The 12,959-nt window shown below is 46.6% G+C and overlaps 2 protein-coding genes across 15 annotated transcripts in view; one reads left to right on the top strand and one right to left on the bottom strand.

The window, feature by feature from the left end:
* The window catches only part of BCO1 (beta-carotene oxygenase 1), a 36,700-nt gene extending 27,557 nt beyond the window's left edge, over window positions 1-9,143 (top strand). For all 4 annotated transcript variants that reach the window (XM_059383636.1, XM_059383638.1, XM_059383637.1 and 1 more), the window contains 4 exons: window positions 598-703; window positions 3,801-3,895; window positions 5,081-5,192; window positions 7,140-9,143. In XM_059383636.1, the coding sequence (XP_059239619.1) occupies window positions 598-703; window positions 3,801-3,895; window positions 5,081-5,192; window positions 7,140-7,369 (543 nt within the window). In that variant the 3' untranslated portion in view covers window positions 7,370-9,143. The remainder of the gene's footprint in view (window positions 1-597; window positions 704-3,800; window positions 3,896-5,080; window positions 5,193-7,139) is intronic.
* LOC132006030 (polycystin-1-like protein 2) overlaps window positions 1-12,959 on the bottom strand; it is a 162,106-nt gene that overhangs the window by 133,622 nt on the left and 15,525 nt on the right. For 3 of the 11 annotated variants that reach the window (XR_009400950.1, XR_009400960.1, XR_009400957.1), the window contains exons 3-4: window positions 9,589-9,714; window positions 7,450-7,536 (exon numbers count right to left, since the gene is read on the bottom strand). The exons of 6 other annotated variants lie outside the window; for them this stretch is intronic. The gene's annotated coding sequence lies outside the window, so the exon portion shown is untranslated. Of the gene's footprint in view, window positions 1-7,446; window positions 7,537-9,588; window positions 9,715-12,959 lie in introns of those variants that run through there. 2 more of the 11 variants (XR_009400951.1, XR_009400958.1) reach the window with 1 other exon arrangement.

Genomic DNA, 12,959 nt, shown 5'->3' on the forward strand with positions numbered 1-12,959 from the left:
TTTTCATTTCAGCAGTGGTATATTTTCACAGGAGAAAATCCTGAAAATACAGATAAGCGTAGAAAAATAAAGTCCCCATAATTCCACTGCCTGCTGTCTTGTTAATAATTGGTGTCTCCCCCAGGATCTTTTCAGTTTAAGTTCTTTTTAAGATTGATTGAGCTCAGACTGCATATGCAATTTACTCTACTGTTTTTCTCGATATTCTACCATGAGCATTTCCCATGTTATTATGAACGCTTTATAAACATCCTTCTGATGACTGATACAGCCAGCCTTCCCTGTAGGAAGGGAATCAGCCAGTATTTAAAAAGCGAGAACCTACCAATACATTAATTTCACCCGGGAAAGATAAGATAGCCCAGAGTTGGAGAGATGAGCCATAAGTCTAGGGACCCTTTCCTACCAGTAGGTAGCTATCAGTTTATGAGGTCTCAGAGAGTAAGAATAAAACACCAGCAATGCAATAGCTGCTTCCTTTGGCTCACGTGAGGCCAGAACAAGATGACATCCACTAAAGCACTTGTTTTATGACGTACCCAGTAAAACAAGTGTTTGCTCTGGATAACCTGTTTTCAATTTTTTTTTTTAACTCAGAATGCAGAATTGGGCTCAAATTTAATCAAACTGACATCTACAACAGCAAAAGCCCTGAAGGAAAAAGATGACCAAGTCTACTGCCAGCCAGAGTTGCTTTATGAAGGTAAAACACATCCTCTTTGCAAGACACCTAGGGAGGGGGCAGGCTTTTGTGAATTCCCCTGAGACCTCTCTCTACCTCATTCTGATGAAGAGGAGCTGTGCCCAGACAGCAAAACTGAGGACAAGCAGCAAGACTCTTGGGGTGCCCCAGCAGAAAGCATTGAGTGACAGTTCTCTTTCAAATATCTTCAGACAGCTCCCAGGAAGGCACTGGGGTCGGCGGCGGGGCGGGGGGGGGGGGGGGGTGTTGGATCAGGTGATTTTCACGGCTGGTCTCTGCAAACGTTCTGATTTATTGAATGCTGACTTACTGAACAGGGACAGTGTGTCTGCACTGCCATTTCTATACCTTCAAAACACCCTGCCAGAACAGGGGCCATCAGCCCCATTCAGTGGAGGAGGAGATGGCTCAGAAAGGCTATGCTCCACACAGAGTGTAAACCCCTCCAATAAGAGTTGCACCCATGAGAGCAGCTTCTCAATCTGGGCGCCCCTGATGTTCAGGGCTGGGTCATGCTCTGTGCTGGGGGCCATCCTGGGCACTATAGGATACTGAGCAGCACCCCTGGCCTTGACTGTAAGCACCCACACCCAGAATTAGAACAACCAAAATCATGTCCAGACATTGCGGGTGTCCAGTGGAGGCACCATCACCCTGATGGAGAACCACTGCCTTAGAATATAAGCCTCAGTATATCCCCAGATGTGACAAAAGTGTGGCTTAGAGGAGCCTCTGCTCAGCACAGGTGTGGAATGAATGGACTTGTCCAGGACACTCGCTAGAGGGTGGCTGGGCATGGTTCGGCTTTGCTCCCACGTTGGCTGCTGCCTGGTTCATGCATCTGGACGGAAACTGTTCTGGGGACTTTGTTAGACCAACCCCAGATTTGTCCATAAGAACCACTACTATAAAACAGCATCCTAGGATCCCATAACCGGTTCCGTGTGGCACCCAAAGCACTGGGAGGATTTGGAAGTGAATATGTAGGTCTTGGTCCTACTTTTTTTTCCCCCTAAGGTTTTACTTATTTATTTGGCAGAGAGAGAGCAGCAGCAGGCGGAGTGGGAGGCTGAGGGAAAGGGAGAAGCAGGGTCCCAGCCAAGCAGAGAGCCCCACATGGGGCTTGATCCCAGGACGCTGAGATTACTACCTGAGCTTAAGGCAGACACTTAACTGATTGAGCCACCCAGCTGTCCCCTGGTCCCAGTTCTTAAGGCTGGCTGCCTTAAGATGATGATTTGCATCTCCACTCACTTGCCACATGGTGGGGGCAGATAGAGGGTTAAAGGGTTAAAATGCTGTGGTCTTTTTTTTATCCAAGAAGAGAATTCTTGCTCATTGTGGCAATCTCAGGCAATGGCTGAAAAGTATGGCAATAGATGGGTCCCTCATAATCCCTCCACCCATGGCAACACTTTGGAAATACCTGTTGTGTTTCTGTCATGTCTGGGTTGCTTGGCGTATGTCAGGTCCTCTTCTAGAACTTCCCAGACCTCACCCTGCCAGTCTCACCCCATTAACCTTGACATTAGATGAGTTCGCACACATAGCGTGCTTTACCAAGGGCCTGGCGCATAGTGAGAGTCCAGCACAGGGTAGAAGTTATCAGAACAACTCTGGGAGGTAGGTGTTGGCACATGTCATTTTTGTTTTAGAGCTGAGGACAGCAAAACTGAGGATAATTCCATAACTTGCCCAAAGATAGGCAGCAGAGCCAAGACCTGAACCTAGGTCTCTTGGACTCAAAAACCCTTAACCTCTGCACTTACAGTTTTATAAAATGCAGACATACTGTACCATCTAGAATATTCTGAAATGGCTTCTTCCACTGAGTGAATATAGCCTGAGAATTTCCCAGATCCTGAAGATTCTTCAAGAGCATGGTTTCACCAGCCTCACAGAATTCACGGGGAGAAAGCCCATTTTACTTAACCAAGTACCTGAGGCTGATCATTGACAGGGTGGAGGTAAGGGGGGTTGGCAGTCCCCAGACCGGGTTTGAGGTCCTGGAGCACCGTGGAAAGTCTCAGAGGTACTCGGGTCAACTGTGGGCACCTTTTTCTGGTTTCAGTATGTGGGTGGTCCCTTCAGCTCACAGTCACTGTGTTGTCTCTGCAAATTCTCATGATTACTTGTCTGAGGGCCTGGACATCTCCTTGCCTTAACAGGCCATTCCCCTGCACTCCCCGCAAGCCTGATAACCTCTCATGCCTCCTTTTTAGGAGGCTTCTGTGTGGCAGATTTTCCACATCTTCTTCCTCTTTTCTTGGACATTACATTTTCCCCAGCAGTTGGCTCTGACTGCCTGGAATATTCTATAAGATGGGGGATTTTCATTTCAGCCCTCAGACTTAGAAATTTAATTTGCCCCCACAGGCGCACACACACACACACACATTTTTAGGTTTTTTTTAATTATAAAAGTAATAGACACAATGAAAATTTCATGTAATGAGAAACCTAGAGTGTACAATATAAAATACAAACTATAAGGAAGTTACTAACCCAGTAATGTTTCTGAACCTTTTCTCTACATTTGCAACATAGTGGAGATAATACTAGAACCAGCCTTCTACAGTTTGTCTTATGATATTGGCACTTTCCCATGTTATTAAAATTCTTTGCAAACATTATTTTTACTTAGGTGACTATGTGAATTCACCAGATTTATTTAACTATTCCCAATGGACACCCCTTTCCATGGCTTCAGAGTTTTTTTCCACACCCCCACACATGCACACACATACACGAGCACTTTTTTTTTTTTTTCAAGAGCTTTAAAAAAATTGCAGTAGCCTCTGATTCTAATCATGCAATTCTTTTTGATTACTATCTTGGATAATTAAAGATGCTTATACACTTAAAAAACGAGGTCTATCTTTCCTTGCTCCTGAACCTTCTCATAGAGCCAGGGTAATTATCAGAGGTTCCCTCCCCCTGCACTGTTACAACCTTGATCTAATCCAGGCCCTGAAGCAAGTTCAGCGATCCTGGATCGGGAGCTGTTTTTGTGGACAGGACGCCGAGTCTGGCATGAAGCGTGGAGGCTCCCAGTCTTCAGTGATGGGGGCTTCACTGGTTGTGTCATTCTCTCCAGGCTTAGAGCTGCCTCGGATCAATTATGCTCGCAATGGGAAGCGATATCGCTACGTCTTTGCTGCCGAAGTTCAGTGGAGTCCTATCCCAACCAAGGTACTGATCCCTGCGTGACTTGGGCTGGCGCGCCCTACGACGATTGTGTCTGCCTGCAAAGCTAAACTCCAGGTTCTCAGACTGGGTGACCTTGATCAGAAAAAAGGAGGTCCCTTTGGGGCAGAGGGCAGATCAGAGAGTGAAGTCCGTTTGGACGGAATACCATGGAAGTGATGATGGGCCAACCCAAGAGAGGCAGCCCTATCTGATGGACAGAGAGATCTCAGCAAAGAGGTCAGAGCTGTAGGTCTGACCTACATTGATTTCTTTATTCAATACATGTTTATTGAGCACCAGTTACGTGACAGCATGGTGGCAGTGAGGATAAGGAGGTGAACAGGGTGATCCCAGTCCCTGCCCCCAAGGAGCTTGCCCTTTCAAGCAGAGAGCTGAAACTTAGACCCTTTAGTTATTTTTACTTGTTACTATTTGTTGAACACTTACTGTACCCCAAGGACTATGTTAAATGTACAGACATCACTTGTCTTTAATATCATTTTAAATAATAAATGGAATATCTTTTCTAAAAAATGCAAGCGTTGCAGAAATGTGCAAAGCAAAAAAATTAGGGTTCACACACACACTCCCCACTAATCCCACACCCCAAGGGGAAACACGTCTATTAGGGATTAAGAGAAGTCCAGGGACTTGCACTTTTTAAAACAACAAAAGGATCATATTACACTTTAAATGTTTGCATTGAAGACATTCATTTATTCAACACATACAAAAATGGCAGTGTAGCGCCAAATACCAGATACATTCAGGCTTTTGTTTGTTTGAACAACCATTTTTATTCCATAAGATTCAAAACATTTTATAAAAGAGTACGTGAAAGGTCTTTTTAATGAGTGTTTCTTAGGATATTTAAAGTCAAGAAGTCATCCCTAAAAGTCTGAATCATCCAGGAATGCTGGGTGGCTCAGTTTATTTTTTAAAACTTCAGTATGTAAAAAATTTTATTTTTTAAAAATTGGATGACAGGAGGACCTTTGCTTAAAAATGCAAGAGGAAGCTCGCTGCTTTCACTTTTGGTGCTACACTGACCCTAGGTAGATGGCATTTGGAGTCTACGCTGGAGGGGCTGGATCCCCTCTGTCTGTGGGCACTGATGTCACCAGTTCCCAGGGAATGCACATGCTCTCCAACAAGTCACTCCCATGTCTCTCCTCTTTGGATATACAGATACTGAAATACGATGTTCTCACAAAGTCATCCTTAAAATGGGGACAGGAGCATTGCTGGCCAGCAGAACCCCTCTTTGTCCCCACACCGGGTGCCCAGGACGAGGATGATGGTAAGACCCCAGGAAGGGGAGCCCACTTGCCGCACTCTGCTTGCGATCACTCCTCAAACAGAGACATCGTCTGGGAGCAGTGTGACCCTCCCTCTCCAACCCCCATATCACAGAGCTAATGGAAACAGGCTTTGAAACCCAGGTCTGTCTGAGTCCAAAGCAGTGAGTTTAAGGAGTCTCTCAAAACACCCTCACTTCTAACACCAACTGCAAGTTGAGGGATCTCTAAGACCACCCTCAATGTCGATAGAAGGACTCATAGAACCCACTGAAAACTGTTCTGTTCATGGTTCTGGTTTGTCATAGTGAAAGGACTATAGGTTGAAAGAAAAGATACCCATGGGACAGAATCCAGGAGAATTTCATTCATGGAGTATCTGGTTATCCCTGGAGGTCACGGCCAACCCCAACTCCTCCAACAATGTCCATGAAATGTCACCAACCAGGGAAGCTCACTCAAGCCTTCATGTCGGAGCTTTTTTAGGGGATCGGTCATATAGTCATTGTTGGTTGGCTATGTGGTTCACCTTTGGCCTTCAGCCTCTCTGGAGGTCAAAGTGACATCTAAATCACTTTGCTAGGATAGACCATCAGGCTGGTCCCAGGTAAATAAAGATACTTTTTTTTATGAGGCAGGACATTATAAGGGCTTAGAGGTCACCTCCTAGGAGCAAAGGTCAGACTTCCCTTTGGGGGACATTAAATTGTTTACTACACAAAAGCCCACTTCCTTTCTACTTTAATATTCATTGCAATGGCTGGGGCAGAATTCTTAACCATCTCTAAACATGTATTTTCTACATGGAGCACCTGTAAATGTGTATTTGTGGCCCACCTCCCTTTTCTAGATTTCCACATGACCAAATGATCCTTTTCCTCCTTGATTCTGTCTCTGCCCCCAAAAATCCCTGCCCATACTCCTGGGATGCTCAGGAGGGCCACCAGAACCGTGGCTGGGGCTGTCCCACTGAGCTGCCAGCTGCTTCCCTTAGGTGAAATGGAGTGGATTTCTGCCTGGACCCTGTCTTCCTACTGGACCCACATGGCATGGCACGCCAGGTGGCAGACCCCACGGTCCTGTCATCTCTGAGGTGGGAGATGGTTGGCAGCACCTCCTGCTGAAGCTGGCCTCCCACTGGGCCGGCCCAGGGCCTCCCCTCCATTCTCTTGTGGGCAGGGAGTAGCAACGTCTTCATTGCACCAAAGCAGAGGCCGAGGGAATGCAACTTCCCTAAAGCCACATACCCAGTGCCTACAGAATTAGGATTTTAATCCAAGCCCGTCTGACGTCAGCTGTGCTCAACCACCCTGAGACCCAGGAGGCTTTGGGAGGCATCACGAGTAGTTGCTGGAAGTTTAGGGGCATTATTTCATTTAATCCTCTGTCCCTTGAGAGCGAGTACTTGGAATATGTCCATTTTATGGAGGGAAAGGCTGAGGCTGCTAGCGTGCTGCATGTGCATACAGTGGGCTGGGCTCCTTCAAATGTCATTGCGTGCGGCTTGTCTGAGTTTAGCCAAGTGTCATTTGTTAGCCCAATGCAGCACAAAACTGATTCTCCATAATGAGACTTTCTAAGTCCGAGGCAAATAGCCATCCTCCAATGCAGGCAGTACTTTACAGAACGCGCTCATTACTCACCATGCAAGAGGTTCTCTCAGCAACCGGGGAGGGCAGGGAGGATTCACCTTACTCTGCAGATGAATGGACTAAGGTTCAGAGAGGTAAAGGGACTGGCCCCGGCAGGGCTGGAATCAGGTCTTCTGATTCCTACTTCCCTGACCTTTCCCTTCTGCTCCCACAGAATCTCAAATTTGCGGTCCTTTTGCTTTGACTCCATGCTTACTTCAAAGAGGACAGGGAGATACAGCTGAGGAACTTGCCCCTCCAGCTGGAGGGAATTTCAGTCTGCATTGTTACCAAGTGTCTCTTTTTGTTTCCCCAAAGGGATTATCCTATCAGCCATCGTCTCTACCGATCCCCAAAAGCTGCCTTTTCTGCTTATTCTGGATGCCAAAAGTTTTACAGAATTGGCTCGTGCATCCATCGATGTAGAGATGCACCTGGACCTCCATGGGTTATTCATCCCGGACACAGACTGGGACGCGAGGAAGCCGGCCCTTTCCCAGGAAGAGCGGGACCGGGCTCCAGACAGCTGCGTGGCCCCGCAGGCCTGACTGGGGTGGGGCCTGGGCCCTGGGCCCTGGGCAGAAGGTCCCCACTGGCAGGCTCCTGCAGGACTGCGGGCTTGCTTCCTCTCTGGGTGAAGGGACTGCGGGCTTGCTTCCTCTCTGGGTGAAGGGGAGGTCCTTCATTTCGTTTGCACTTCTTCTTTCTGTGGTTGCTTTGAGACAAAGGTGTGGAAATCGTGCTTGTTAGTATCTTTTCTTTCCACTTATTTTGGCCATAAAGACCTTGTTTGAAAGTGGATAAATATTTATTGATTAGCTCAAGCCCTTCTAAGAAAGCCTTTTTCATTATGACAATGATAGTGACTAGAAACTGTACTAAGTCACATAGTCAACCATCTTAGAATGAGCAACCACTGACATCTCAGAGGAGAGACAAGAAAACATCCATCGCTTCTCCTTCCTGCCGCCCCTTCTCGCCCTCTTGCCAGTAGACTAGCTTGTGGATCTAGGAGCTGTAGCTTTCTCCACTGTGACTTTAGTAAATTATGTGGCCAGGAAGGCATATTGCTTTGGCGTCATTCCATGCAAGGTATGGCATAATTTAAAATAATAAAAACTTTGAAGTCTGCTCTAACCTTATTTAATTTTTCCATGGCTTCTTTCTTCTGAAGTTCTTCTAAGGCAATAAAATAGAGGAGCTGGACAGTTTGTAGCCTGCTAGATGCCCCACTGTACACCCAGTGTATACCCAGTGGGACGGCAGACTGGTGTGGGCATCCCCCTCTTCAGGACAAGGGTGAGGGGCTGGACACTCACCCAGCTTGCCATGGCCAGGGGGCTGGAATCCAGGATTGAGGCCCAGGCCTGGGCTGGCATGAGGAGTTCTTGCCTAGCTGAGAACGAGGGCAGTGAGCCATCCCACTGTCTGTATGGGAAAGGAGGTTCCCCAAGCTGAATGCGCTGCCAGGATGGGCTAGGTCTGCACAGAGGTGATGGTAGTGACGGTGGAAGCTGGGAACAAGCCCAGAAGCGTCCAAGTGAGCACCGGGAGCTTCACAGATAGTCGAGTCTCACCTTTGTGGTCTAGTGGGTGCCTGGTTTAGACACCCAAATGCAGGCTGGATAATTCCAACATGCCCATGTCATAGGATTGGGGGAGCTGGGAGCCCACCCTTATTCTGCACCTGCCTCCTGACGTAAGTCTGAATTTCATTCGGTCACCGGTATGGATTCAGTGACATGTCTTGAGGGCAGGAAGGAATCTCCGGGGACACTGCATGGAGTACCCCAGAGGGGGCAGCCCTCTCAAGGGTAGTCTTGGCTTTTGCCCTCTGGCCACCATGAAGCCATACTTAGCTTGACTCACATGTAGGCTCCATCTGGTCTGGGGTTTGGGTTTTGTTTGGGGGAGTGGGGTTTTTTTGGACATTTTTATTGGCGTAATTGTAGATTCATGTGCAGTTCTAAGAAATAATACAAAAGAGATCCTGCAAGGACTTTACCAGGTTTTCCCTGGAAAATGCTGCAGCATTATAGTACAGCAGGACGACCGGGACACTGATTCAGTCCACAGATCTTTTCAGATCTCTCATTCAGATCTCTCATCTGGTACTCATTGCTGTGTGTATTTAGCTCTGTGCAATTTTATCAAAGCTGTTTTATAAATGGAATCACCTTTGAGGATTGACCTTTCCCAGCAGAACTGCTTGGAGATTCATCCCTGCTCTGTGTTGGGTGGTTTTGTTCACTGCTGTATCCTCCGCACCTAGAACACTGCCTGCTGCACATTTATCCTCACAATAAATATTTGTTGAGTGAATGCATGAGTGGGTTCCTTCAACAAACTGGTTGTTGGTTAATAGTGTACCAACAAGAAATGGCTATTTTCCTAATGATCTCCTGGGACGACAAGGAAGACAGTTCACAGGGAACCCAGTGACAGCAGCCAAGACACCCCGTGCAGGTTCCCTCTCCCTGCCATCCCGGATCCCTCCTCTCTCCCTTTCCCTGTCAGTTCCTCAAACCCCCTCTCCTGTCCCAGCATTTCCTTTTCACTCTTGGCTTCCACAGCACATTAAACAAAACCCTGACCCCTGGACATGGCAGAAGGAAAACCATCTCTGCTTCCTTTGGGATCCCAGCACCTCCAGCCTTCACGAGATCTACTGGGAGGAAATGCCAGCTATGGTGGCCTAAGAAAAACGTGACTGAAGTCTGCATTCACAGAGCAGGAGTGGAAAAGAGGCGACAGATGTGACACTCACCTACTTATTATTATTCTTCAGATATTTGAGAAGAGGGTGGAACTAAGAAGTGCTTCCCCCACCCGCATTCTCCTCAGTCCTGATTGCCAAACAGATCCAGACCTCCTCACGAAAAAGGGTGCAGTTCTGCGGGGAAGAAAAATGTGTCTGTGGTTTGTTTGCCTCATTTGAGATGACAGGTGAGATAGCAGACTGATGAGGAAGGCTGGCACACCAAATCTTTTTTTCTCAGTTTCAAAAACACCACAGGTCGATGACAGGATGCCCGATTTATCTTGGATCCTTAACGCCATCCTGTTTCATTACACACAGGCCAGGGTAATTAGCTCAAAAGGCCACAGGAGCTAAGACGCATGCGCTTTCTCAGGCACCTCAAGACAGCGTGTCTTCCCCTCTGAGCCTTCCTTGTTATGCTTCGTGTGGGTGTAACACATGACCAGGAAGTTCTACAGGAACAATCACTCAATTTGTTTATTGCTTTGATAAAGCCACAGCATTTCACAAGTGCTCTGAGATGTGTCAGGTACTCGGGGAGCCCTCAAATGTTTGCTGACCCACTAACTTGTTCCTCCAAAGGTTTTTCTAATTCGATTCCAGTTCAGGAATAAGCTGGATGTGTACTTGGACAGATCAACTCAAGAAACATCTAAGTGCTTTCCAGCAACATCCGCATTACTGGTTCACACTCACATCCTCCAAAAGTTACGGAGCGTCAGGCTGACTCCATTAAGAAGGTTGCTGATCCAGGCTAAGAACAAACACCTTTGATCACTTCTTAAGTTGTTTAAAGACTGTTTGGGTGGCTTTTAAATGGCCAAGAGAAGTCTTTGCCATGGCAAATCAGGACACGCAGACAGAAGAGTCATTACCAGCTTCCTCAACAACAGGAATGAGACCTGTGGCCTCTACAGCTCAACTTCCTTCTAGGTGTTTGGCCTGGCCACCAGGTGCAGACACACAAACACAAACACACACATACACACGCAGCCAGCGGCAAAAGCTGCTGGGTCATGTCAGGAAACAGTCCCTTGAGGTCGAGCCCCAGCAGAGAGGCTGGGGATGTTCGTGGACCAGGTGAGCAAAGAGAGCTATGGAAGCGCTGTGTTGGGAAGGGTAGGGATGAACCAACTTTCTTCCCTCCTGGTGGTCAGGGAAGGCTTCCCAGAAGAGTGTGCCTTCAGGAGCTGCCTGAGTGTTTGGAGGGAGGACCTGGCCAAGTGCTGGTCCTTACAGGCTAATAGTATAGCTCAGGAAAAGGATTTGGGGACGGTTGTGGGTTGACTGAACAAAACAGGTGGGGAGTGATTTCCCCGAGAAAGAGCAGTTGAAAGAGTGTGAGAATTTGGCAAATTTTGCAGGCGCACATATGTGTGTGTGTGTGTGTGTGTGTCTGATTATAAAAATCATATATGTTCATCATAGAGCACCTGGTTACATTAAAAAAGAAATGAGAAAGACACCCATAGTCCCACTATCAAGAGAAAACCCCTGAAATCATTCTAGTGTGGTTTTTCTTCAGTATTTAAAATATTTTTGTGCACAGCGTATATAGTAGCAATTAATTGGTTTATAACCTAGCCACCAGTTTATAACCTGTTTCTTTCATGGAACATATAATGCAGGTATTTTCTCAAAGTACTAAATTCTTCTAAAAGGAGCATGTTACTTCATCTTTGGGACATGACCTGATGTACACTATCCTACTGCTGGACATTAGGTTGTTCCCAATTTTTTACTATTATAGGTAATGCCAGATCAGTAACTGCACACATATTTCTAGAGCTCATCCCTCCCCCTGGCTCTGTATTCAAGCAGTTATTATTTCAATTTTTTTTGGCTAGATTCCCAACTTGGTTTTTCTGAGCCAAAGAGAAGAAAAACAAGGTTTTGGGTATTCTTTGAAAGGCCTAGGGTTTGGGTTTGATTCAAAGGAAACTGAGAAACCATTAGAAAACCCAAGAGGCTCACATGGTCAAAGTGGTTGGAGGCAATAGAAAAAAGAGGGGGTACATGGTAATATGACTTCCATCCAAATCTTCCCTCCCTCTTCTTCCCTTATTCCACCTCCTCCATATCTTTCCATTCTGGGAAGATACTTGCTCTTTTCCAGGAATATATTCACCTCACTCATTCATCCATTCAGTGATAACCAAAAGTGGGTTGGCATTTAATGGGGAGCACAACCAGCATCTCAGCTGTCCTCGGGGAACGGAGGGCGCCATGAAGGACACAGCACCAGGAAAACAGACCAATGCCATTCAGTGGATTGCTGGTGAGAAAAGGGAACACCCCACGGGACACCCAATGCTGCCTTGGAAACCAGGGGAAGGATGGCAGCAGGGAACTAGGGGAAATGGGCGATTCCAGGGCTGAGGCTGGAATCAGGGGAGAAGTTAGTAAATTCAAAAAATCTGAACTGTGGGGAAGAAGCTGGACAGAAAAGGCAAGTTTCAGCTTGATCCCCAATTTATCTGTAGTCGTGTAAGAAATGGGATTGGCACTCGCTCAAAAGAACTCTCCAGTGGCCTCTTCAAGGACAATCAAGGACTAATAGTCATTCTTTTTATTCTATTTTTTAAAAAGATTTTATTTATTTATTCGACAGATCACAAGTAGGCAGAGAGGCAGGCAGAGAGGGGGGGAAGCAGGCTCTGCTGAGCCCATATCGGGCTCTCCGCAGAGCAGAGATATGGGCTCGATCCCAGAATCCTGGGATCATGACCTGAGCCAAAGGCAGAGGCTTTAACCCACTGAGCCACCCAGGCACCCCTCTTTTTATTCTATTTTTAAAGATTTCATTTATTTATTTAGATAGAAGTGGAGAGGGTCAGAGGGATCAGGAGAGTGACTCCCCAGCAGACTCCACCCTCCTCCGCACAGAGCCTGATGCAGGGCTCAATCCAGTGACCTTGAGATCATGACCTGAGCCAAAACCAAGAGTCAGACGCTTAACTGACTGAGCCACCTGGGCGCCCTAATAATATGTTTTTGAGATCTAATTCACACACCATAAAATTCACTCATATAAAGTATAGAGTTCAATGCTGTTTAGGATGCTCAGTGCTGTGTAACAATCACTAGAGCATTCTCATCACCCCCAAAAGAAAACCTGTCCCTATGAGCAATCTCTCCTCCTTCTGTGCCTCACCCTCCCAATTCTAGAAAACCACAAATCTGTTTTCTATCTTCGTGGATTTATCTATTCTGGACAGTTCATATAAATTGAATCACACAAGGTATGAGGTTTCTGTGACTGCCTTCTTTCACGTAGCATAATGTTTTCAAGGTTTGTTAAGAGTCAACACTTCATTCTTTTTGTGGCCAAATAATATTCCCTTTTATGAATAATGCACATTTTGTCTCTCTGTTCA

Source organism: Mustela nigripes, chromosome 17, assembly GCF_022355385.1.
Source record: "Mustela nigripes isolate SB6536 chromosome 17, MUSNIG.SB6536, whole genome shotgun sequence".
Classification (NCBI taxonomy): Eukaryota; Metazoa; Chordata; class Mammalia; order Carnivora; family Mustelidae; genus Mustela; species Mustela nigripes.